The sequence below is a fragment of the Chelonus insularis genome, unplaced genomic scaffold, assembly GCF_013357705.1.
Source record: "Chelonus insularis isolate UGA/USDA-ARS -01 unplaced genomic scaffold, ASM1335770v1 contig_160_pilon, whole genome shotgun sequence".
Lineage (NCBI taxonomy): Eukaryota > Metazoa > Arthropoda > Insecta > Hymenoptera > Braconidae > Chelonus > Chelonus insularis.
In genome coordinates, this window is record NW_023276401.1 from 232,802 (window position 1) to 256,639 (window position 23,838).

The 23,838-nt window shown below is 30.0% G+C and overlaps 8 protein-coding genes across 13 annotated transcripts; 4 read left to right on the plus strand and 4 right to left on the minus strand.

The window, feature by feature from the left end:
* Positions 1-109: 109 nt before the first annotated feature.
* LOC118064105 (succinate dehydrogenase [ubiquinone] flavoprotein subunit, mitochondrial-like) lies at positions 110-3,454 on the minus strand. Its single transcript, XM_035078494.1, has 9 exons — positions 3,332-3,454; positions 2,960-3,269; positions 2,289-2,883; positions 2,021-2,216; positions 1,511-1,708; positions 1,238-1,432; positions 783-926; positions 337-447; positions 110-255 (listed from the first exon to the last, which is right to left on the minus strand). Exons 1-9 carry the CDS (start codon positions 3,452-3,454, stop codon positions 169-171), a joined length of 1,959 nt encoding a protein of 652 aa, XP_034934385.1. The 3' UTR covers positions 110-168.
* A 121-nt stretch (positions 3,455-3,575) lies between these two features.
* LOC118064087 (uncharacterized) lies at positions 3,576-11,136 on the minus strand. Of its 4 annotated transcripts, XM_035078467.1 has the most exons (8): positions 11,014-11,131; positions 10,424-10,813; positions 9,095-9,366; positions 8,633-9,018; positions 7,776-7,859; positions 6,224-7,603; positions 4,491-4,604; positions 3,576-4,409 (listed from the first exon to the last, which is right to left on the minus strand). In XM_035078467.1, the coding sequence occupies exons 2-8, from the start codon at positions 10,629-10,631 to the stop codon at positions 4,205-4,207; spliced, it is 2,649 nt and encodes an 882-aa protein (XP_034934358.1). In that variant the 5' UTR covers positions 10,632-10,813; positions 11,014-11,131; the 3' UTR covers positions 3,576-4,204. The 4 variants fall into 4 exon arrangements, with proteins under 4 accessions (XP_034934358.1, XP_034934359.1, XP_034934360.1 ...); XM_035078468.1 differs by lacking the exon at positions 10,424-10,813 and having other exon boundaries at positions 11,014-11,136; XM_035078469.1 differs by lacking the exons at positions 6,224-7,603; positions 11,014-11,131 and adding an exon at positions 6,012-6,095 and having other exon boundaries at positions 4,491-5,420; positions 10,424-10,856.
* Positions 11,137-11,411: 275 nt separating this feature from the next.
* Positions 11,412-13,080, plus strand: LOC118064088 (enoyl-CoA hydratase domain-containing protein 3, mitochondrial). Its single transcript, XM_035078471.1, has 6 exons — positions 11,412-11,552; positions 11,746-11,829; positions 11,923-12,096; positions 12,214-12,404; positions 12,488-12,648; positions 12,720-13,080. Exons 1-6 carry the CDS (start codon positions 11,511-11,513, stop codon positions 12,950-12,952), a joined length of 885 nt encoding a protein of 294 aa, XP_034934362.1. The 5' UTR covers positions 11,412-11,510; the 3' UTR covers positions 12,953-13,080.
* Positions 13,081-14,426: 1,346 nt separating this feature from the next.
* On the plus strand, positions 14,427-15,457 carry LOC118064064 (uncharacterized). Its single transcript, XM_035078440.1, has 3 exons — positions 14,427-14,785; positions 14,879-15,037; positions 15,132-15,457. Exons 1-3 carry the CDS (start codon positions 14,626-14,628, stop codon positions 15,347-15,349), a joined length of 537 nt encoding a protein of 178 aa, XP_034934331.1. The 5' UTR covers positions 14,427-14,625; the 3' UTR covers positions 15,350-15,457.
* Positions 15,458-15,721: 264 nt separating this feature from the next.
* LOC118064062 (nucleoside diphosphate kinase 6) lies at positions 15,722-16,576 on the plus strand. Of its 2 annotated transcripts, none has more exons than XM_035078439.1 (3): positions 15,722-15,861; positions 15,985-16,235; positions 16,322-16,576. In XM_035078439.1, the coding sequence occupies exons 1-3, from the start codon at positions 15,833-15,835 to the stop codon at positions 16,486-16,488; spliced, it is 447 nt and encodes a 148-aa protein (XP_034934330.1). In that variant the 5' UTR covers positions 15,722-15,832; the 3' UTR covers positions 16,489-16,576. The 2 variants fall into 2 exon arrangements, with proteins under 2 accessions (XP_034934330.1, XP_034934329.1); XM_035078438.1 differs by having other exon boundaries at positions 15,727-15,861; positions 15,932-16,235.
* On the minus strand, positions 16,057-18,539 carry LOC118064060 (uncharacterized). Of its 2 annotated transcripts, XM_035078436.1 has the most exons (6): positions 18,221-18,539; positions 17,590-18,109; positions 17,270-17,527; positions 17,043-17,182; positions 16,796-16,970; positions 16,057-16,175 (listed from the first exon to the last, which is right to left on the minus strand). In XM_035078436.1, exons 1-5 carry the CDS (start codon positions 18,252-18,254, stop codon positions 16,810-16,812), a joined length of 1,113 nt encoding a protein of 370 aa, XP_034934327.1. In that variant the 5' UTR covers positions 18,255-18,539; the 3' UTR covers positions 16,057-16,175; positions 16,796-16,809. The 2 variants fall into 2 exon arrangements, with proteins under 2 accessions (XP_034934327.1, XP_034934326.1); XM_035078435.1 differs by lacking the exon at positions 16,057-16,175 and having other exon boundaries at positions 16,231-16,970.
* A 139-nt stretch (positions 18,540-18,678) lies between these two features.
* KFase (kynurenine formamidase) lies at positions 18,679-20,686 on the plus strand. The gene is made up of 7 exons (XM_035078437.1): positions 18,679-18,819; positions 18,886-18,970; positions 19,062-19,163; positions 19,267-19,401; positions 19,486-19,756; positions 19,827-19,962; positions 20,314-20,686. Exons 1-7 carry the CDS (start codon positions 18,805-18,807, stop codon positions 20,452-20,454), a joined length of 885 nt encoding a protein of 294 aa, XP_034934328.1. The 5' UTR covers positions 18,679-18,804; the 3' UTR covers positions 20,455-20,686.
* On the minus strand, positions 20,544-23,717 carry LOC118064059 (glutamic acid-rich protein). Its single transcript, XM_035078433.1, has 4 exons — positions 23,312-23,717; positions 22,103-23,216; positions 21,352-22,017; positions 20,544-21,269 (listed from the first exon to the last, which is right to left on the minus strand). Exons 1-4 carry the CDS (start codon positions 23,363-23,365, stop codon positions 20,680-20,682), a joined length of 2,424 nt encoding a protein of 807 aa, XP_034934324.1. The 5' UTR covers positions 23,366-23,717; the 3' UTR covers positions 20,544-20,679.
* Positions 23,718-23,838: the final 121 nt, after the last annotated feature.

Below are 23,838 nucleotides of genomic sequence, written 5' to 3' on the forward strand. Positions count from 1 at the left end.
GTCATGATATTCAGACTATGATCGCATTGCTTATTGACTGAACCTTGTTTTGAATAAACAAAGGTCGGAGTTGATTCAATTTCAATTGACTTACAGGGACAGACGAAGGTTTGTCAGCTAAATCATTATTGAATCAATAAGCATTGTCTTTTTTAGATACATAATTAATCAATAAACACGTATCGAAGGAGGCACATGTTGAGCTTCTGTCTCGTCCAAAGTCGTGTCGATGACCGGTCGATAAGAAATGCAAATCTAAACATTAAAAATCATTATTAAACACCATTATCATAAATTAAGAAACTTAATGGTAATGCCATACATTAATGTACTTACAGAACCGTCTTTAAGAGCCCATGTGAGAGTATGTTTGCGCCAATGTTCACTTAAAGGTTTTCTTATTTGACCTTCCAACGGTTGTTTATAATCAAACTCATCTATTCGATCCTGAAATTAATTTATTAATATATAATTAATCTAACATCAATCATTTTTTGGAGTAATAAAAAGTTATAAATTTTTTGTCAAGCCAATAAAGTTAGGAACAAGTTATCAATGTAATTTATTACTTGAGGTTAATAACTAAGAGTGATTAAGTCACATTTATCATGATAAACAATAAATTACGACAGTAATAAAAAAAAATATCGATTACATGTGATACTTTGAATAACTTTTTAAATTATTCCGTAATTAGCATTTTTTTTTGTTCTAGTAGAAAAGAAATACCGCGTTCATACGGATATGATAGTTTTATAACTGTAATTTGAATAACAATTTACTGGATAATCATCTCGTGCATGAGCTCCTCTAGTCTCTCTTCTATTTTCTGCTGCATAAACCGTATGAAGGTTGAAAATCATCATATTCTGAAGTTCCAATGCTTCGACTAACTCAGTGTTCCAGATAAGAGACTTATCAGGCATCTAAAAGAAAGTAAAGTAATTTATCTTATCAGGTAATACAAAAAGACACTTGAACAAATCTACACTTTTTTATCTAGGTAATAATATTCATATTTCGCTATTTAAAGTAATAATGATATTATTTAAGATCAAAATTTAATAACAAAAATGCGAATGATAAGAAATTAATCGTATTGACTTAATCTATGGTTTGTTTAAATTTTTTTTCAATGTAATGAACTTTATCATTATTTATATCCATGAATACTACTTTATGATATTGTTTTTAGGATTTAAATTAAAAATTTAGTTTTACCATAACAAATATGTACCTTCAAATCAGGTAATGATTTTTTATAAAGCCTTTGGATTTCACGACAACCTTTCTGTAAGACTGTACATGTTCTAAAGACTCCGCAGTATTTTTGCATAGTCATTTGCATCTCTTCTCGTAAAGCAGCAACTGATATTTCCCCTTTAGCATTACGAGTATCATTAAATCTATTGATGATTTCTTGTTCTATTTCCTGAAAAAAATATCTGTGTTATCAAGTAATTAGAGTAGAATGAATTAAAAAAAAAGAAGACACAGAAACAATTATTACAGGAACAATTTTAGGATGTTTTTCTCCAGGTTTTGAAATATTGATAATATGTTCAGCAACTGCTTTGCCAAATACTACTGTTTCTAATAAGCTATTAGCTCCTAAACGATTGGCCCCATGAATTGACATACAAGCAGCTTCTCCTACTGCCCAAAGACCTTCAACAATAAGATCAGCTTCATTTTCTCTTGTCAAAACCTAATAATAAAATATTTTGTAGTGGTTTGTAGCTGTTTATTTGTCAATTATTCAAATTGATCATCATCAATATTTTATTTTTATCCAAAGTTAATGTCAGTGTATTGGGACATAATTAAAGAATCATAAAAATAAAATTTAGATATCTATTTGTCGTTTTCAATTTACTTATTAAATTGTTAAAATAAAAAGATATAAGATTATCTTATAAACACAAAAAGATACGAATTATTATTATTATAGACAATATTGAATAAAATGAAAAATTATTACTCTGATAATATTGGAGTATTAAATATATAATTTATTTACTTGACAACGCCAATTTGTGGGAATACCACCCATGTTATAATGAACTGTAGGAATAACAGGAATAGGTTCTTTTTCACAATCAACTCCAGCGAAAACCCAAGCTAAATGTGCAATTCCGGGTAATTTTGTTCTTATTGTTTCAGTTGGTAAATGAGAAAGTTGGAGATTGACATGATCTTTTTTTTTACCAACTCCTCTGTAGTTAACAAAACCAAGTAATTTTCTAAATTTTATTATCGGTACATAACAACAACAAAAAGTATGTTACCTTCCTTCAAGAATTTCAATAGTAATTGCCTTTGATACAACATCTCTTGATGCCAAGTCTTTGGCTTTTGGTGCGTATCTTTCCATAAAAAATTCCCCCTTTGAATTTACAAGTAATCCACCTTCTCCACGACTACCTTCAGTGATTAAAATCCCACTCCCATAAATCCCTGTAGGATGGAATTGTACAAATTCCAAGTCTTGCAAAGGTAAACCAGCTCTTGATACCATTCCAGCACCATCACCAGTACATGCATGAGCACCAGTGCAAGAAAAAAAGCATCTTCCTGCTCCTCCAGTAGCTAGAACTGTATGATGAGCTCTGAATCGATGAATCAATCCAGATTCCAATTCCCAAGCTATCACACCTCTGCATGATCTTTCATGTATAAGAAGATCAATTGCAAAAAATTCAATAAAATAATCAACATCATAACGAAGACTTTGACCATAGAGAGTATGGAGAATTGCATGACCTGTTCTATCAGATACTGCACAAGTTCTATGAGCTTGTCCACCTTTTCCAAATCTCAAAGATTGACCACCAAAAGCTCTTTGATAAATTTTCCCTTCTTTAGTTCGACTGAAAGGACAACCTGAATTCGAATAAAATAAAAAATTTATTTGTAAGTTTATATTTAAGTTATTCTTTTAAAAAATTCAATTATTTACCATAATTTTCTAATTCAAAAACAGCTGTTGGAGCTTCTCGTGTTAGATAATGAATTGCATCTTGATCTCCAAGCCAATCTGATCCCTTAACAGTATCATACATATGATAAAGCCAATCATCTGGTTCAACATTACTGATAGCAGCGTTTATTCCTCCTTGAGCTGCTACAGTATGAGATCGTGTTGGAAAGAGCTTAGTTACTACTGCTATTCGATATCCTTTACATCCTAGACCAATAGCAGCTCGTAATCCTGCTCCACCAGCGCCTACGATTACCACGTCATAGCAGTGATCAACAATCGGATAACCCTTCGAAGAAAGTTTTATGAGTATGTACTTGAGAAAGAAAACTCTAAAGAAACACTAATTACCTTTTCTGAATCTGAAGTTACTGAACCTTCATTAGTATTTACATTAACATGTAAATTACAAGTTTTAATTAAATTTCTTAATGAGTTAAATGTAGATATTCTTGATATTTTACTGAGAATCATTATTTTTATACGGATATAATTGACATTTGTGGAGTTGAAAAATAGGTTGGGATATGAAAAGAACAAATGAAGTTCGATTTAAGTAAAGCTTCATTGCACTTGCAAAAATACAATTTCCAAATTACTAAATTTATTTTTATTAATTTATTATTATATTATTCTATTTTTTTTCCTTTTTTTTATAATCAATTGTATTTATTAAAAATCGTATGGCTTCTATTCTCTTTGGTTATTGAGTACACCAGAGAGCCTAAAGTTTACTAGAAAAAGTCATCACTCATTCATGTGTTATTGATACTTATGGCTATCAATCTGCTGTGGACTCATACATCATTTCTAAAAAAATTTCTATCAACTCTTCTGTTTCTTTTAATTTTTTCATAATCCTAATTATTCATATAAAAGACATAAAAAATCACACTTTGATTTTAACTTCCCACTAGCAAGATTTGTCAGTCGTACTTCAAGCATTAATTATTATAAACGTGCTCTCTTCCTATATATTATGACTATAATAAATTAATACTATATTATTAAATAAAGCATGACCTCTCTATAAACAAAAAATGAGACAATCTTTTATAAATAAATGCCTCAGTGTAAATTATATAACGGAAGATATATGTATATAATATAACAAATATAAAAAAAAAATAAAAATTAAATGTGCGTTTAAATCAAATTCTTTTGATATTTGACTTATTAATAAAAAATATTGTTTGATTTTTGTCTTCATTTTATGATCGATTGTCACAGGGCAAGTCTTTGAATGCCACATTCGCAGCAGAACTTGGCAGTCTCTGGAAACCTGGTCCCACACTCGTGGCAGAATTTTGACATTTTTGACTTGGCAGTAGACGTTACTTCATTTTCACGTCGACGAATCACATCCTCATCTATTCTATTTGTCATATCAGTTGCATCGTGACCGTGATTTGAATATTTACGATTTAAACTGTAAATAAAACAATAAATTTATTAAAAAACAAGCTTTAAAAAACAAATATTTATTGAATAAAATAAAGATAAAGCTCACCTGCTATAAGCTGAATCTGCACTAAGTTTGTTGTCTGGTCTTTTATAGCTGTCTGGAGATGACAAATCTTCATCACTGATTTGACCATTGCGTACTCGACTCGTTTGAAGAGAACTGGATAAGGATAAGGAATCATCTTTTAGATAGGATCTTAATGAAGGAAATGAACCTGATTCATCTTCAAATGAACTGACAAGGTCATCGAACATTGAATTAGACCTTTTCACTTCAACTTCAGAGGAAACAATTGAGCTAAGGCTCAAGTTGCTTCCATTTAGATTAGCATAATTATTACTTTTATTTTGAAACCTAGAACTTGAAGATGATCTTGAGTTAACTTTATTCGAGAGAACAGAATTTCTTTCAGGTATTTTAGGTGCAGATGCAGCTCTGACTGAATTAGAACGAGTAACTTGTGGTCGAATACATTTAGTAGTAACTTTTTCCACAACTTGTCGTGATTTTTGAAAAGTATTATTATTATTACGATTTAAATTATCATCAAAAGTGTCTACATTTGGAGTGCCAAGAGCTTTTGATTTATCTATAATAACACGTCTGCCCAAAATAGGCTGATTACTTTTATTTTTATTTTGGTCTTCTCGACGACAAGGTGACTCAAGATCAGGAAACAATTCGCGACATATTGAATTAGTGTCAGTTGAGTCTGATGAAAAACAAATAGATAGTTCATCAAACTCAGAAGGTGGTGTGATGAACGACCCCTTTTTATCTGGAGAATTGGAAGGGCTAGAGTTTGGATATTTAACAAAAGCTGATGAATGAGAATGTGGATAAAGAGGAGTAGATGTAGGTTTGTATCGAGTGGATGGTGAGTCTAGGAAAGATTGATCACTGCATGTATCTGACAGAAGTTCATTGAGTTGACGATCAGCCATCAGAAATGGATCATAATCCTGGCAAACACCACTGAAAAAATACAAGTTTTATCAATACCTAATTAAAAAAATAATCCATTACTTCAGCATTCAGGTGTAAATCTGTACATTTAAAAAATTTATTTTTGTTTGAATTTCATTAAAACTTTCATTTTGATTTATTCTATATGATTTTATCACTTTTAAAATATTATTATTGATTCGAATTGACCTAAAATTATTATCGTATAAGTTTGTTTAAAAGAGAATTTAAATTGACAATGTAATAGATGCTCCAAGAATAGTAATTTCTAATTAATATTCATGAAGCCAAAATAAAATTCGTTAACTATAAATAAATTTTCTCAGTGCAGGTGCAATGGTCAGTCCATGCTATAAATAATAAGAAAAAACATCAATCAAATTAGAAATAGACGAGCCCTAAGTTCTCAATAGAATGAAGATTCTCATGGTCGATATGATGGCGTGACTCCCACATGGCATAACAATGATAATAATTTGTGATAATTAAGCGAGAATCGATTGTTGAACAAGCAAATTGCGCGTGACGAAGTTTGATCGTGCATCAATGACGTCCAGGCGTGGAGATATTCATCGTGTTCTAACCTAGAACCAAACTTACGTTCTACTTGTGAGTACGAGATTAAAATCCGGACGTCTGCGTACATAAGTGCTCCAAGATGGACGAAATTCTTGACTACTGCTCCTAGAAGTCATTTTTATTCCAAAACAAAATCAACTAATTCTAATGTTATTTTAGCATAATTATTTAAATTTAAAAATATAAGAAAAACAAGTTGAATAAGGACCAAGGACAAGCTGGAAATATTTTACCTTCTTTCAGCAGAAACAATAGGAGGAAGGAGATGAGGGAGTTTAGGATTTCGCATTAAATGATAAAATAGTCTACTTCTTGAATTTCTCGTCATCCGTTTCCAATAAGTACCTTCTCGTTCTTGAAAACTCTTGGGCCTATCAATTTTTCTTTCTGTCACAATTTCCGGAAATATCAATGACTTTCTCACTTTTCTATGTTCCGGCTCATTAACTCCTGATGTTTCTTTTTCAACATCTACTATATGACCTTGGGATCTTTTTCTCGTAGTTATTTCATCACTTGTGTCAAGAGAAGATACTAGAGAATCAGTGCTTTCACGAAGCAGATGCATCTTCTTTCTTAATCTTTTTCTCATAGTAATTATTCGGCTTGATCCAACTGAATCCAGAGAATCACTCGTAAAATTTCGTGATGGAGTAAATGACCCAGAATTATGTATATTATTATTTTTATATTTTATGAAATTACTGAGGGGAATAATTTCATCGACGAGTACTATCCTATCGTCTGATATCCGAGAGTTATTTTCAAAATTACTCCTTGACTTATCTAACTCGTTATCAACTTCCTCTGTGCTTTCACATTTTTTTGAGGCCTGCTGAATGTTAGACTCTTCCATTATATAATTTTGAGTGTTTAATCTTTTTTTAGCTTCATCAGTTATCTCTTCGTTTGAAATATTTTTACATTTATCATCAATCATTTCTTTTGCTGTACCCATTTCCATTCGTTTTTCTTCGTGACAACGTTCTCTAATCTCTTCCCTTGATGACACTGGAGTACTCGTGCAAGTAACATCTGCATTAAATATTCTTGGACTCCCTGGTATTGATTCAAGCTTTCTTACTCCTTTATCCAAAGATTCATCATCATGTAAATATTTAGAAATTATATCAATAGAACTACATTCACTAGATTCCTTTATCGAAAAAGTTTGATCTAATTTTTGTGTACTTCTAGACCATTTAATATCCTTTAGCCCATCAAACCCTTCTTCAATTAATTTTTCATCAATTGTCATTCTATTTTGGTCGTTACTTATTTGTTTCCATGTTATCATTGATTCGTTCTCCCTATGGACATTAGAAGGTCTTATTGTCATATCTGTTACGTCATTGGTCATGACATCATTGACCTTGACGTTACAAATACTAGTTTCAGAAACAATAGGTTGTTTTTGTATTTTTTTCGATTTTCTTTTTTTAGTTTCTTTTGTCTTGTCATTTTTTAAAGAAGACAGCGAATGGCACATTAAAAGTGGACTTATTTGGGAACTGGATTTGAAAGAAGGATCGTGAAATGGATAATCAATTCGTGGGAAGATATGACTTGAGGTGGAAGATGTCAAAGCCATAAAATTATGACTGTCAATATTTCTATGATAAAAGAAGGAATTGTTAAAACAACTTTATTACTTCGTGCATGCACAATTTGATACTTTACGACACTCAGTAATTGCTTTTTACGAAAATTCTATTGACAAAACTTATTTTTTTTTTTTTTTTTTTTTTTTTATTTCAAATTAAAAATTGTTCATAAAATACCTACTTAGTGATTCTATCTGACAGTCTTGATTTCACTGGTCCCGAAGCAATCACAGAATCGGTTTTACCTTGTCCACCTTTCCTCCTTCTATAATAAAATATAATTATTGTTATTTTCAAGTCCTCATTAAATATCTCTCTGAATTACATATAAGAATATACAAGTTTATTAATAGAGAATCTCAATAGGCAATTAATAAAACCGGCTCCAAGAATTCGCTGAACTTCGACTTTTTTATTCTTCCTTCATCGCGATAATTGAATAAGAAATCTCGTATAGAATTTTTTCTTTGTGAATAAATATTTATAATTTTTTTGTCAACTTTATCATTTTTTAAAAATAAAAAAGTATCAATTATGTAATTCATTTTTTTTATAAAAATGTTAATTACTGTGTACAATAGTAGGTCAGAAAAAAATTATATTGTTTTATTGAACATTCTGGTTTTACTATTAAATTATTTTAATTGTTTATAAAACTATTAATTAATTAATGATTTGATTATATAGATATATATTTAATTAATTCTTTAACTCTATAATTACTACGATAAAAGAGTTGTGCTCGCTAAAATCAAACTTGATGTTTCAATAAAAATAGTAAAAATAAATATGGAGAAAGCTCGTCATCTCTAATTAACAATGATTCTAATTTGTTCGTGCACATTTCGTTACAACGATGAAACTAATAAAACTAAAATAATTATAACGATACATCGTATCCAGCTGGAGCGGAAGTAGTACTTTTGACAGCTGTAATTGCGTCTCGAGGAAGAGTTCAAGAATAAAGCCACAAGAAAAAGACAAAAAAATGAGTTACGAAAGAAAACTTGGCGAGATGCCAAGGAAAATGAAACTTACTCAGTTACAGCTGGTTGTTTGATGCTCAGAGACTCATTAACTTTATTACAATTTAGAGAAGTTTGGCTTTCCTTAGCTTTTGAATTAGATGAAGAATTATTTTTAATCCCTGAGTGTGGTGCATATTTTTCTCTATTTGTCATTCTTCGATTTTTTAGCAATGGTGCACGGTATTTCATCCTGGCATCCAGTCGTTCTTTTGCCACATTTGTCGCTGGGCTTGCCGGCGCTCGGACAATTCTCTCTTTACACCAAGCCACATGACGGTCGTAGGCTTTGATGCCAAATTGGCGATTACATGTTGGACACAATCCTTTTTCATTGGCACGCGTTGGAGCTCCGGGAGCCACGATTGAAGTTGTTTGTCGACAAGATATTGTATCACCCTATTCGTAATAATTAAAATTATTTGTAAAAAATTACTTAAGTAAACAAATTAATTAATTCAAAATAATAACTTACAGAATCTCCTCGAGCTGCTCGAATAGTTTTAATAAAATCGTCGTGATTTTGCTTCCAAGAGGTATGCCTTTTTTCCTCCTGCAGGATTTTCTTTTTTTGCTCTACAGGAAGAAACTCTTCCAATTCTGTACCTTGAATTCGTTGCTTAGCGGAGTCGAAAGGTTTTCGTTTTTTGGTCGCAGTTCGTTCGCAAATTTTCACATGCTTCTCCAATGACTGTGGTTTGAATGTCCGGGAGCATATCGCGCAAGGCAGCAAAACCGACGTCTCATCTGTTGCCATTTATCAATTATTAAATCTCACACACTTATTACTTATGCAACAACGTATGTATTGATGAGTAAACTCGTTAATAATTCACGTGTAAACTAGTTTACTCTTTAAACAATGAAGAGAAAAAATGAGAACTTAGTTTTATAACTTCTATATCGTTAATCTAGAAGACTTAACCACTAGGTTTTTTCATACATCACTCGCGTGTTTTACTAGTCACGCTAACGTGTAAAAAAACATATCGAGAGGATAAGAAGAAGAATAACACCAAAAAAACAATCTAACACACTTGTTAATTCAATTATCTTAGTTAGTCTGATTGAATTAGCAATATATTATTCCTTTAAGTTAAATAATTAATCAAGACAAGACAAAAACACTGTACTCTCTCAGCTTCTGTTTAACAGGTACGAAAACAAAACGATCAAGTGGAGGACATGAAACACCTTTAGTGATTTCTTCACTCAATTCTTGTCAAAGTCCTCGAACGTGTTGATCGCCCCCGCCCTAGTGTCGTTGCGCCTACGTATTCAGGTTTCCTTTTTTGGATATTTGTCGACTGAGTTGATACGCCTCGATGTTGTGCTCTATCTCATCCACAAACTCCTTATGCACCAGCATTACCTTCCTTCCGTTCTCTTTCAACCTTCTTCTCGTTCTCTCTTCAAATTGAGATCTCCTTATGGACTCACCTTCAAGGCTTTCGTTCATTTACGGAGGCGGGAGAATGAGAGCTCGATAATTCTTTACTCAAGTCAAGTATTTACGTTCACAATTTCCATCTTCAATAGTTTTATTTGATCAACAAACTTTGTGTAAATATCATTCCAACTCTTTATTTTACTTCACTATTTAGATTTTTTTAATCTTGCTTTTTCAAAGATGTGTTTTTCCACAATATCACACTGGACGAGACTGAATCAAGGTATGATTATATGTAAATGATGCTGTTAATTGAAAGCAGAAAAAAAGATTATGATGCAATGATTAGTTCCAGGATTAGTGTCGTAACTGATTCAATCAATCAACACAACATAAATGCTCTTAACTGCTTACCTTCATTAGCTAGAATGGAGTCACTTGGTTTAGTTTTCAAATTTTCTGCTTTCTCTGATGGAAAGTTTGATGCAGGTGTGTGCAATTTAGCAGTTGTTGAAGATTCAAGTGTAGAAGAATTTGATAATTTTTCTTTGGGAGGGATCAGCGGTGGTTTTTTGGTAATAACTGATCCCCCGACAGCCTTTCGTGAGACACAGCACAACATCGAGTGTGTTTGACGTTAACGTTGACTGGCACGGTTAATAACCAAGAGATCAACTTGTAGGACCAACTAACACTGGATACTTGTGTGGTTAATACTTGATGAGAAGTTATTTTAGTTACTCTCGTTTCAGTAATCCTCTTCTTACTCTTCCCTTTTTTTGTTACGTGAAAAGACCTAAGAGACTGTTATATATAATTAGAAGAGTCTATCTGCGCTTAGAGAGCGTCTCGACGTTCGAGAGAAGACTGAGAGATTAACAGCTTAAGAAGAGAGAGGGAAATGACTCAGGAAATGAAATAATAACAGAATAATAAATTAGGAATTTCGTTAATTAAATGATAAATTTAGTGTCATTAAAAATTAATTATAATCAATCACTTACCTTCATAGTCTGCCATGTTAGTTAAAAGATCAAAACACTCGTTGTCATGACGATACTGTTTATGGTCCCTGATGGTTATTCCAATTGACTACATACGTTCGATCTAATAAATTCATGATTCACTCTGTGTCTTGGCTACCATTTAAGGGATACTCTTGATTATAGAATGAAATTTACCTAGATTTTTATTTATTTTAAGAATTTTATTGTTTATTTTATGTTCATGGTCACGCTCTCTACTCCGCCGTTTACTAAAAATATTTTCATGTGCATTTCATAACCTCATTATAATATATAACGTTTAATCTATTTATTGACACTTTATTTAGAAAATTATTGCGAAATTAAGTAACTAAAAAAGAAGAGGAGCTTATAATCTATCTCCTCTTGCGAGTACTGTTGTGTTCAAATTGAAACAAATTCAGGAGAAAATAGATCACGATTAGCGGGAAAAGTAACAATAGAGTTCTAGGTGGCGATATCGTAGTAGTTGCAAAATGTCACGCTTTATAAAAGGACGAGTATTTTCTGTATTTAAGGTAAGATATTACAGAAATTCATGAATTTTGATCAATAATTACATAGCCGTTGACAATTATGTAATCAGCAAGTTCGTTTACACGTGAAATAATCGAATGTAAGCCACAAAACCATCCGCGATTGTTATTGCGCATAACAATTCATTACGCATGCGTCAACTTAGCGCGAAAATTTAAAAGTGATTTATTACAGGTGGGAAAGCAGTTCACCAGATCTTACATTACAAATACGACGTTTGAGAGTGAAAAATATGTCGAAAGTACTGAAGAAGATGGAGTGAAGTATTTTTTTCTACAAATTACAGTGATAGAATTATATATTATTTGAAAAAAAGTATTATTATAATAACAGAGATGTTTTTTTGAACAGGTAAGAACAATAATTCTAGATCATGGAGCTTCTAGAAATTCTTTATCTTTGGAAATGATGAAAATTTTACTCTGGAATATTCAAAGAGATAAAGGCAATGAATCATTAAGGTCAATAGTGATTGCAGCAGCTCCTGGAAAAGTATTTTCTGCTGGTCATAATCTCAAAGAGCTAGTAAGTAATTTGTATATTTAATAAAGAATTTACTATTTTCTATGTTATATTTATTTATGCATATCATTTAGGTAGCATTGGATAAAAAATAATTATAAACTTCTCTTATACATGTAGACTACAGAAAAAGGTAGTAAACATCATTCAGCAGTTTTTGAAGCTGCTTCAGATTTAATGAGAGCAATAGCAAATTCTCCTGTACCTGTAATAGCTGCAGTCGATGGTTTAGCAGCAGCAGCTGGATGTCAATTAGTTAGCACTTGTGATATTGTCGTTTGTACTGAAAGAAGCAGTTTTTCTACTCCTGGGTATGAAAAAAAAATAATCAACAATTTATCAGTTCTGTAATTACCGACAAAAAAAATTAATTTCAATTCTTTTTTATTTCAAGGGCTAACTTTGGGATATTTTGTTCGACTCCAGGAATCCCATTAGTTCGTAACATACACAAAAAAGTAGCATCACATATGTTATTTACAGGTCTTCCTTTATCTGCTCAAGAAGCTTACAGGTCAGGTCTTGTCAGCAAAATTGTACCCAATGACAAGCTCAGTAAGAAAATGATTATTACATCATCTGAACTTATTACGTAAAGTATTGTCTGATACATACTCTGATTGCAGCGGAAGAAGTAAAAAAGATAACCGATGCAATAAGTTCAAAAAGCCGTGCAATTGTTGAGTTAGGCAAGAAGTTTCTTTATGAGCAAGTAGAACTTGATAATTCGACAGCGTATGTTTTGGGAACTGAAATAATGGTGAAAACTCTAGAACTCAACGATGCACAGGAGGGAATCAAAAGCTTTATCCAAAAGCGTAAACCTGTTTGGAGTCATAAATTCGGTACAGACGATTAGTACATCTATTTTTATACCAGAAGTTGTTAATTTTTTTGGCTGTAGTTCCGATTAGGGGACACCTTTAAAAATAAATTGTTAAGTGTTGTATTATTACATTTATTAAAGGCATTAAAAAATTGCACATACCAATATTCTTCTATTGCATTTGTTACATAATAAAAAATTTTTCAGTTTGAAAAATTGGAGTAAAAGGTTTTGCTTTATTGTTCCTTCTTCTGATGATATTTTCAAAATTTTTGAGGTCATAAAAGTATCATCTGTAGTTTTATTTGTATTAAATGATGGAATAGATGATTGGGGAAAAAACATACTCCAATCTAGTATTCTCCAAAAAATACCAACTACCATATTGATATCAGAGGATATAGAAACAAATCTGGGCAAGGTGAGTATTGAAAACAGTACAGAAATTTTTTTCCCATATAATTACTTTACGAGTTATTATTATCGAAACCGCAGTTTGAAAACATTGCACACAAAGTTAAGAATATAATTGAGGAAATGCAAGATCCAAAAGTTGAACTTTAAAAATTCAAACAAGTTAGTAATACAACTGAGGCAAAAAAATTATTAAACGAAATTTGTGATAAAAAAGAAACACCTATACATTATAGAGATATTAGACCTCATCTCATTGCTGAAAAAGTTGAACATATTCCAGTAAGTAAAATAAAATTAAACATTTTAAATGTTAATATGCTAGCTCTATAGTTAGAGCATTAGATTTTTGATTTGCCGAGACAGGGTTGAATCCTAATTACGGCACATTTTTTTTTTGTCAAAATTGTACATAATTGCAAGGATACAGCAATAATTATATTTATTGTTAATATATTGACATGTATATCGTTGATTCATATATATTGCTCCATAGTATAATAGTTATTACCGAAAGCAATGATCGGAGTACAAGAGATAAGTGAAATGATAAATAAAATAATTCGAATTTTCATTGAATTCAGAGATGTCCTAATTCGAAAATGATGACCTTTAGAGAATTTTTTTCATTTCTCAAAAGTGATAAAATTTTTAGTCAAAACAGAAACCAATTGTGTTTAACAATTATATAAGATAATTTTTTCATGTTTATTACACTCTGGAAAATATTTGTACGCAATTCTTTGATAACTGTATTTATAAAATATAAGATTTTTCATAATTAACTAAATTTCTTAATGATTTAATTTTATTGTGGACATTATCAGGCCTCCTGCGTTTTTAATTGATGTTTCAGACGTCGACAATTTATCTTATCCCAAGGTGACCTAATTGTGACCTTCCGAGAAAAATATGTCACTCAGAAAATCATCACGACAGTTTTTAAAAGAATAAGTTTAAATTATGATTAGATGTATTGTGCAAAATTATATGTTTAATAGTTATTACTGATAACACTTTTCCTTCGTACAAGATCACTCTTTTTTTTTATTTATAAGCTAGGGGGTCGTCGATACCGTCAATGCTTTCATGACTGCAAACCCCCTCTCAGATGACTACTGATTACTTATATAAACAACCAGCAAACGAACACCAGTGAACTTATATTGTGTCTAGTGAGGAGTTTATTTGCTGCGAAATAACGTAAATATTATAAAAAGATGTGGAAAACTAACTTCTGAAAATCTATCACTTAAAAAAAATATAACCTGAAAAGTTTATTGACATAGTTCATGTTTTTTCAAGAAGATATAAACAGTGTCTGTATGATATTTGACACTTTCAATTATAAATTAAATAATCAATTTATCCAGAAAGCTGAGATCAGCTTTGAAAAAACAAAAATATTAACAAAGCGACAGCTAGAAGAACTGCTTTTTGATATTTGCACTGGCAAGTGATAAAATAATTCATTTTCAAATCACATTTATGGAAGAGAATTTATTAAATAGAAGAAAAATATTTTTATTCATATTTTATTTATAGATTGCTGTAAAATGGCTGCTGTTCCACAAGGTGCATTTGCAGTTTGTAAATTTCAAGAAAGAATGGATCATCAAGTTCTATCAATGAAATCAAAATTAAATGATGATCGTGGCTATAACAATAACTCTGGTGGATCATTTAGAAAAAATTTGTTTGAAGGTGCATTTCATGAGGATATTTAAAAGCAGTTTTTTTATGGCTACGAATAATAACAATAAATTTGTTTAATTGTTGATGAATAAATGTTTTTTAGAATGTGAACCAACTCCCATGAAGTACAGCAGCAAGTTGATGAACAGCATTTGGGGTCTATACAACCGTTATTCTGTACATAATTTTAAAAAAAATACAGATGCTAATGGAAATATCTTAACTGCAGCATTGGGAAGTGTATTATTATCAAATACTTCCCCCAATGCTGCTTCAACTACATCTGTGACTGAAGTGACTGTGAAGCCCCATGTTGGCTAACTGTTTCATATTCAAAGCAATTTTTCAATGTGATACATTTGTATGAAATAATTTTTCATATCGTTTTTTATTAATTTTTTCTTAGAATAAATTTATAATAAAATGAAATAAGTTTCTTTATTCATAGACCATGCTTTTTAACATCAACAATTAATTTATATTTTTTCATGTTTCGAATTTTCCGCTACAAAGAAGCGCAAGAATGAAAATTTCACATTTCACCGCTAGATGGTTAGTGTTTTTGATGGTTATAATATGAATAAGATTTCATCATTTTTATTTTTATTGAATTAAACAATAAATTTAATTATGTTTAACGATAATATAATTGTATAAATCATAGTTTTTCAAAAGTGTTACAACTATGTTTTTAAAAATTGACATATTTATATCAAATATTTATATTTTCAAACAAAATAGCTGATGTATGAGACATGAAATCGAAGAATTCTCTTCAATTGACATTAGCTATTTTAAAGCCACATGTCATTAAAAATCCTTTTGTACTTGACGTATGTAACTTACTTATTAATTCAATTAACTATTTACATATATATTACATATTGTTTTTTTTTCTTACAGCAAATTCGAAAAATAATCATAAATAATGATTTTAAAATTGTTCGATCTCATAGGACAATCATAACGCCAGCAGAAGCTTCTTTATTCTATGAAGATCACAGAAAAAAATTCTTTTATAATCGACTAGTAACATTTATGTGTAGTGGACCTTCTGATATACATATTCTTGCCAGGGACAATGTAATTAGTAAATGGAGAGAATTAATGGGTCCCACTAAAGTATATGAAGCTCAATACACTCATCCTGAAACAATTAGAGGGAAATATGGATTGTCTGACACTAGAAATGCTACACATGGTTCAGGTGAATGTTTAAATTGTATTTTTACAAAAATTTGACACATTTTGTTTGGTCCCATCATTTTTTAACACAATTTTTTTCATTTCAAGATTCGCCGGAGTCTGTGAAAAGGGAAATAAAAATTTTCTTCCCTAATTTTAATGTAAAAGAGTGGTATGACAATGAAGAAATGTATTTCAACTCAGAGAAAATCCACTTTGATCCTGAATTATTTTTACATATAATAGATGTTAATTGTAAAAAAGAAACAGATTGACTATTTAAAAAATTCCTCAATTATAATGACTGTTAATAATAGTTCTAATTTATATTATTGTTGTTGTTGAAATATAATTAACCAGAAAAAATTCACAAAAATAGTCTGTTTTTTATATTTTGGCAATCTTGAATCTCTCAATAAGATTCCAACAAGACTAGATGATTTTCTCTGCTTACAAATGTACAACTATTTACAAGTCTTTTGAGTATTCACGAATTGATCAGAACAGTCACATAAGCAAGTAATCAAAATGCAGGCACTTTGTGGAAAATATTAGTTATGCTAAAAGTATATATTGACCTACTTGTTTCATTACTGTTATTCATCTATTTTCACAAACACTTTTGGTCTGGAAAAAAGTTTTATGCCTTCTTCTAATTTATTTAACTGTTTTTCAATTTCAGCTTTTTTCTTTTGGCAACGTAATGTATCTGACCTAATTGGCATTTTATTTAACTCATTCACATAATCTTGATAACCTAAACAATACACAGAAAAAATCAATATATACCGGAAGAATAGAAAAATGTTATTGATCCATAATGACTTACTTTTTTTCAACATACGTAATGTTTCTTTACGTTCATTATCAGGTAGAATTATATGACCTGGTGGACAATCAGTCTTGATAGCTTCGAGTTTAGCCTTTTCTAACTTCTGTTGCAATTCTTCTTTTCTCTCCAAAATATACCTAAGTCACATAAAAAATATATAATATTAATGTTGATTTTGTCCAAAAAAACATCAGAATAAAAATTTATTACTCCTATTATCATACTTAGGAACAACACCCATGCGGTAATTAGTAGGTATCACGCCATTATTAAAATGAGCAGCTATTTTAGTAGCTATAGAAGTCTTTTCTTTATTGAGTTTTACAAAATCTTTATTTTCTTTCGACGAAGACGATTCTATTTTTTTCTCTGACACTGTTGTTGATTGATCTCCAATGTTCAAAGGAAGTTGTAAATCTAGATCTTTATTTTTATCTGGACTAGGATCTGGACTCTTCCTTTGACTTCTACCCGATGGATATCTTCAATAATAGTAAAAAAAAATTAATCAACATTTTAATACTATAAATTAATGACAGCATACCTTATTACTCCTTCTGAATATAGAGCATCGATCTCATCAGTGTTTAATGTTTGAATACTTTGATTGGAATATTTTGTTTTTCTAGAGCTGTATAATGGAGAATCATTATTAAGTTTTAAATGTAAGAAACCATCAGATAAACTATTCGATTTCTCTAAATTTTGTTTATGTCGATCTCTTTTTTTCTTTTTACTATTAACATTGGAATTAGTTTGACTTTTAGATAAATTTTTCTTATTTATTACAGTTTCTTTACTAAAAATTGGAGCACTGGATTTTTTATCAAGAGATTGACTACTGGCTCTTGATTTATTCCTAGAAATATTTTCACCAGATATTGCACTTAGTCCTCGAAGACTGGAGTTTACTCTAGGTGCAATGTTTTGATATTTATTATTAAACTGTTTCTGATTCATCAATTTTTGAATTTCTTTTTCCTCCTTTTGAGATTGATTATATTTTTCCATTTGACGAAGATGTTTAACATTTTCTTGTAAATAGTTTTTTTTTCTTGGAGGTTCTAATAAAATTAATTGATTATTAATTATCACGAAAACCAACAACTCAATAAATTATTCAATTTAACAAGCAAGAATGAGGTTAGAAATAATTTTATAAATAAAATACTTACTGGGATCGGGAAAAATTCCTTTTAAAGTTGTCATATTAATAATATAAACTAATAGAATACTATTCTATGGTCTAGATTTACGTCAAAGAAAAGCCGACGTAAATAATAAATAAACACAACGTTACTCTGCGCAACAACAAAACTGGAGCACAAAATTAGATTATAATTTTTTTACAAAGATAACCACTCATTTTTTTTAATTTAGAAAGAACTACAACCATTTCCCGAAACCGAACATGAATTTATCCTAATCAGCCGTTGCCAAATAAACAGTTTTTGTTTATGTTTTGGATAATAATGCTCCATTAATTGCTTGACATCATTAACGCCCTCTTTTTTCCCGCTCTACTTCATGTGATAACTAAAATTTCTATTTTATCATGTCGATGAAAAAAAAGGCGCGTTCTATATAATGTTACAAATCAAGTTATATTATTTCCAATCCTAAAACCTCTAGTTGCATTTAATGCACTTGCATCGTAACTTGCATTCTTATGCTTATAAATTTATTTTACGGTTTACATAATTGAGAGAATAATAAGTTCACAAATATCTTATAAATTTTTTTTCATTGTTTAAATAAAATGCCTATTGACCCGGTTTGTATTTAATATTATTGAATTTATTTAATGATTCAAAACTTTCTGTAATGAACATTTTTTTAGGAAATTGATAAAGCATATAATCCAAGTGTTTGGAGTAATAGATATTCAGAGAGTTATGATGAATTTCTTGACCTGTCTAAAAAAGGTAATAAGAGTATATAGTACTATGCAAATAAAATAAAATTCGTAAATACTTTAGTTAATTGTTATTTATTTCACTGAATTGTTTTTTGAAGCGGTTGAAAAAGCGAGAAGTTCAATACCCTGTAAAATAGACATAGCATATGGTCCTACGGAACGCATGAAATTTGATATCTATGGGATAAACTTGCCAAATGGTATTTAATACAATTTTTTAAAAGAAAAGTTTGTTTATATTTATTATATAAAAATATTCAAAGTGATAAACCAACTTCTTAATAAAGAATCTATTGTTATCAGATGCCCCAGTTTTAGTTTTTATTCATGGAGGATATTGGAGAGAATGCAACAAAGAAAGTGCTGGATTCCACATATCACCTTTTGTATCGAAAGGCATCAAAGTTATCAATGTAGGATATGATCTCTGCCCAGCAGGTCAGTAGAAAATGGAATTAATTAAAAGATAATTCAATTAAAAAAAAAAAAATGAATACATTATATTGTTTGCATTTATTACAGTGACATTGACAGATATTGTTAATGAGATCAGAAGCGCAATTGAGACAATCTTGAAATATTGTAAAAAAACAGGTACCAAATCAATTTGGATTTCTGGTCACAGTGCCGGAGCTCATCTTGCTGCTTCTATTCTGTATGATCGCGAGTGGCATACGTCAATGAAACATCAACAACTTTTCCAGTTGATTAAAGGTCTTATTCTTCTTGGTGGGATTTATAGTCTTGAGCCGTTGGTGAAAACTAGTGTTAATGAAGACTTAAAATTGACTGAGTAAGAGGCATGTAATATTATGAATTACATATCATGAATAAGTAAAATAAACATCAAAATTTTTTTGTAGACAAGAGATTAAAACTATCAGCTACAATACTTTAGATATGAGTAAAACCGAGCCTATAAACGGTATCAAAGTTTTAGTAGTAGTTGGGGAATCTGATGCTCCAACATTTATTAATGAATCTAGAAATTATGCGAAGGTAAATTATATTTATTTGAAATTAAAAAAAAAAAAGTGAGAGCATATTTTATAATTTTTTTAATATAAAATACATGTTAAAAAATTCCTTTATAAATTGCTTAACTTATTATACTTATTACATATTAAAGTATGTGATAAAATTTTTCGTTAAAAACGCTTCAACGTTTTATAATAAATTCATAATATACATATTTCATCTTAGGAGCTCTTGTTCGAAATATTACAAAAAATATACTTTCACTTTTTGTAAGATATATTCCTTTTCTCCTTATTTCATTTTGTAAATATTATATAGAGTATTGAAACAATTTATAATACATTGAGTCTTTTACATTGCATTTTTTTTCAGAAATTAATGGATTTCGTAGATCAAGTTGAATTCATTCTGCTTCGAGAGAAAATTGATCATTTTGAAATTGTCGAAAAATTCAGTGATCCTAGTTTTTCGTTGTTCAAAATCATCATGAGTATTATGAATTATGAATCCTAATAATTGATATAAAGTGAAAAAAAAAAACAAAAACTTTAACTAAATTTCATTTTGATAAAATAAATATAAATAAGTGAATATTACGATGTTTCAATCAATCTGTATCAAACGAAAATTGTCATTAATTTAAATATTTAATCGAAATAGTATAAATTTCTTTCGTTTATAAAATCCATTGAACTGTTCCCTTGATTTTATTATAAAATTAATAGAATACAAAATATTTCACTTATTCACTATTTTGTTATTTACATGGTATACAACACCTAATATGTTAACTAATTGTTGGCTATTTGAATTTTCTCTGGCCATAGGGTTTATAACTCTATTTACAGTAGTGGAAACTGCGGGTGATTGAACTATACTGCTATTTGATTTCGAAGTAGCTCCTATCACCGTTATATTAGGTTTCAATATTGTAACATTTAAATTTCGGGTTTTATTTAACGGGAGAATACGCACATGTTGTGTTGGTACTATAGCTTTTGGATCTGTTGTATTTTTAATTATTATTGCCTTTTTCTGAAATGGTTTCACTCGCACCTTTTTTTGAATTATTTTCACTATTCGCGGTCCTTTAGCGTTCACCTGTTGTTTGTTCGTACTTTTGTTTGTCGGTGGTTCATCAGAGTCATCAATATCAATAACTTCAATTGGTCCATTTGATGAGCTCTGTTCACTCTTCTTAATATTACTTTCTCCGTCTTGAGAATTTTGCCAATACGTCGGTGGCTTTGCAAATGATCGTAGTTTTAATATAGGTTGCTCATTTATAGCTTCATTACTATCCCCACTTTCTTCATGAACTTTATTAACTATAAAAGTATAAAACGCTGATTAAGTAAATAACTATGATCACTTCTTGTTACAAAAAACTACAAGAAACTTATGACAAACCTTGATTTTCAGTTTCAGTATTTGATTCAGAATTTTTTGTTGACACTATATCTCGTTCGTTCTCCATATGATTAATGGTTGGTACAGGTTCTTCATTTTTATTCCTATCACCATCATCATTATTATCATCTTTTTTTTTACTATCATGATTTTTTTTTTCGTCAGGTTTATCAACAATACTTTCCTCTGACTTATCTTCAGTCTTTGACAAAGAATTTGCTTGTTTTTCACTATCATTGACTACTGCCACTTTGTCAGTTTCTAATTCGTCATCAGAAATGTCCATGAGTTCTGCATCACTTACGTCTCTTTCATCATCATTATCATCATCATCATCATCATCATCATCATCATTATCATCGTCGTCGTCATCTTCATCTTCACTGTTTTTATCACCATCATCATTATCACTTTCCGAGTTACCATGATGATTTTTTTGATCGTTTCTTTTCTCTTTAAGCTCTTCTTGTTTTTTGGTATACTCGTCAAAAATTGCATTCATTTTCTTCTCACCTATTGTTCGATTTTCCAAAAATTTACGTGCCAACTCAGAATCTTTTTTTACTGGATCTTCGTCATTTTCATAAAAAGTAGAAAAACTATCGAATAAATCTTCTCTTCGCACACGTTGCAGATATTCACCTAGTTTGGTAAAAGCACTTTTAGCTGTAAAAAAGGAACAAAAGATATGAATAATAATAAATAAATTTGAATTTTTTTCTAATAAATAAATAAATTATTATTTATTTACCTGCTTCTCTTTCTGCTCTTTTATCCATACCTAAATTATTCTGAACATTGTGTTTATGAACAACGTTTAAAATATCGATATAATCTGGAAATATCTCACTATTATTCTTGGTTTGTTTTTTTCTTCTTTTTTCTAATTTTGAATTAATAAAACTATTGATTGCCTGATCAACAGTAACAATTCCTGTAAGTTTATTGAAATGTTTTGGTCGTAAATAAGATCGATTGGCGGTTTCGTCATTATTTGTATATCTACACCATAGACTATATAATTCGACCATTCTTTTTTTATATTTTTCTGTTTTCATAAAAGTACTATCCATTTCATCGTCAAAATCAACTTCAGTTGCTTCCAGCTTGTTGATTCTTTTCTGAACGACTTCCATACATTTCTCTATTGCTTTAATTTTTTCTTTCCTTCTTTGATCCATTTCACGATACTCATCAAAGACTTCTTTTTCAGATTCGTTCTCATTTGCATCTGATTCATTATCATGAACAGTAATAGCAGGACGGCTATTAAAATCATTGTACTTGCATTTACCTAATTTTCGTTTTTTCATTTCTTCATTAACTTCGGCTATGTGTCTAAATAATACACTATTTTGATTTAAAAGAATTTCTCTTTTTTCATTAAGTAAATCTGCGAATGCTACGGATTTAGCATAAACAGGATCGAGTTGTTCATAACGTCTTTTTAATTTTTCAACAATTTTTACCATATCATCGCTACGATCTCTTTGAAATATTTGCCCTATGAATGCGGCGAATAAATCTTCATTTCCATTTAATATATTTACAGGATGTTTTTCTTTAATAACTAATAGTGGTTGTTGCACTTCAAGACCTGGGCTTGTCTTTTTTTCGACAGTTTGCAAACCAGAAGTTGACGGTTGTGCATTATTTAATAATAATTCACTATTACTATTTATACTATGTGATTTTTTTTCAAATGGTTGACTTTGCAGGCAAACTCTTTTTTTCACTGATTTCTCAGATGATTCTGATGTTGCTGATGAATTGACAGATGTTGAAGATAATTTTCTTTTTTTCTCATTATTTTCTTTGATAGAAGAATTTTGAGAAGATGACTGTTTAATGGTTATATGATCGGACTATAAATGTAAAATTTATATTAATTATAAGATACTAATTATTTAAAAGAAAGAATATAAATTGATGTCACTTTCAAAGGTAATTGAATACGAACCTTTTTAGACATGTTTTCATCATCCGATGATAAATATATAACTTCATTTGCCATGATTCAGAAAGTTATCGTTATTTGTTTTTCTTATAAAACTTATTATTTTATAGCGCTGTAGAATGATATTATAAAAATGGACGATAATAACTAAATTATATAAACAAAGTCATTTTTTTTTTCGACAATTGCCGAAAACACATCGTAAAATAGTCAGAAACGACTTAATAGCATAAAATTTGAATTAAAATTTCTTTATATTGATCAACTGCAAAACTTGGATCATTTTTAGTTTTTTTCATAAAACATTATAAAATAAAAAAAATTTAAATAATAAAAAAACTTTCTGATCTTCATTTATTTTATCAACCTTCCTTTATCCCCGTCTATTTGAAGGTTATGAAGTTTTACGTTGCGGGACTTTCTCAAGAATGAACACCGATTGGTTGAAAAATTTACTGTGCTGCCACGTGGTTTAAACACGGAAACATTTTTAATGGGTGTCGATACTATAGCATATTGATATGCCGGTT

Excerpts from the sequence above, each read along its gene's own strand:
- KFase (XM_035078437.1), top strand. Across the intron at positions 19,164-19,266 it reads TGGGATAAACTTGCCAAATG|ATGCCCCAGTTTTAGTTTTT; the intron begins GTATTTAATACA and ends TATTGTTATCAG. Across the intron at positions 19,757-19,826 it reads GAAGACTTAAAATTGACTGA|ACAAGAGATTAAAACTATCA; the intron begins GTAAGAGGCATG and ends ATTTTTTTGTAG.
- LOC118064087 (XM_035078467.1), bottom strand. The coding sequence starts at position 10,631 with ATGTTGTGCTGTGTCTCACGAAAGGCTGTCGGGGGATCAGTTATTACC. Across the intron at positions 7,860-8,632 it reads AAACAACCAGCTGTAACTGA|AAGGAGGAAAGGTGGACAAG; the intron begins GTAAGTTTCATT and ends ATTTTATTATAG. Across the intron at positions 4,605-6,223 it reads ATTGTTTCTGCTGAAAGAAG|TTCTCTTCAAACGAGTCGAG; the intron begins GTAAAATATTTC and ends ATCCTTATCCAG.
- LOC118064060 (XM_035078436.1), bottom strand. The coding sequence starts at position 18,254 with ATGACAACTTTAAAAGGAATTTTTCCCGATCCCA. Across the intron at positions 18,110-18,220 it reads AGGAATTTTTCCCGATCCCA|AACCTCCAAGAAAAAAAAAC; the intron begins GTAAGTATTTTA and ends TAATTTTATTAG. Across the intron at positions 16,971-17,042 it reads ATTACGTATGTTGAAAAAAA|GTTATCAAGATTATGTGAAT; the intron begins GTAAGTCATTAT and ends TGTATTGTTTAG.
- LOC118064088 (XM_035078471.1), top strand. The coding sequence starts at position 11,511 with ATGTCACGCTTTATAAAAGGACGAGTATTTTCTGTATTTAAG. Across the intron at positions 12,405-12,487 it reads AGCAGTTTTTCTACTCCTGG|GGCTAACTTTGGGATATTTT; the intron begins GTATGAAAAAAA and ends TTTTATTTCAAG. Across the intron at positions 12,649-12,719 it reads TGTACCCAATGACAAGCTCA|CGGAAGAAGTAAAAAAGATA; the intron begins GTAAGAAAATGA and ends CTCTGATTGCAG.
- LOC118064105 (XM_035078494.1), bottom strand. The coding sequence starts at position 3,454 with ATGATTCTCAGTAAAATATCAAGAATATCTACATTTAACTCATTAAGA. Across the intron at positions 1,433-1,510 it reads AACATCCTAAAATTGTTCCT|GAAATAGAACAAGAAATCAT; the intron begins GTAATAATTGTT and ends TATTTTTTTCAG. Across the intron at positions 927-1,237 it reads AATCATTACCTGATTTGAAG|ATGCCTGATAAGTCTCTTAT; the intron begins GTACATATTTGT and ends ACTTTCTTTTAG.
- LOC118064059 (XM_035078433.1), bottom strand. The coding sequence starts at position 23,365 with ATGGCAAATGAAGTTATATATTTATCATCGGATGATGAAAACATGTCT. Across the intron at positions 23,217-23,311 it reads ATGAAAACATGTCTAAAAAG|TCCGATCATATAACCATTAA; the intron begins GTTCGTATTCAA and ends TTACATTTATAG. Across the intron at positions 21,270-21,351 it reads TACTGAAACTGAAAATCAAG|TTAATAAAGTTCATGAAGAA; the intron begins GTTTGTCATAAG and ends ATACTTTTATAG.
- LOC118064064 (XM_035078440.1), top strand. The coding sequence starts at position 14,626 with ATGTTTTTTCAAGAAGATATAAACAGTGTCTGTATGATATTTGACACT. Across the intron at positions 14,786-14,878 it reads GCTTTTTGATATTTGCACTG|ATTGCTGTAAAATGGCTGCT; the intron begins GCAAGTGATAAA and ends TTTTATTTATAG. Across the intron at positions 15,038-15,131 it reads TAGAAAAAATTTGTTTGAAG|AATGTGAACCAACTCCCATG; the intron begins GTGCATTTCATG and ends AATGTTTTTTAG.
- LOC118064062 (XM_035078438.1), top strand. The coding sequence starts at position 15,784 with ATGAAATCGAAGAATTCTCTTCAATTGACATTAGCTATTTTAAAGCCA. Across the intron at positions 15,862-15,931 it reads AAAATCCTTTTGTACTTGAC|CAAATTCGAAAAATAATCAT; the intron begins GTATGTAACTTA and ends TTTTTCTTACAG. Across the intron at positions 16,236-16,321 it reads AAATGCTACACATGGTTCAG|ATTCGCCGGAGTCTGTGAAA; the intron begins GTGAATGTTTAA and ends TTTCATTTCAAG.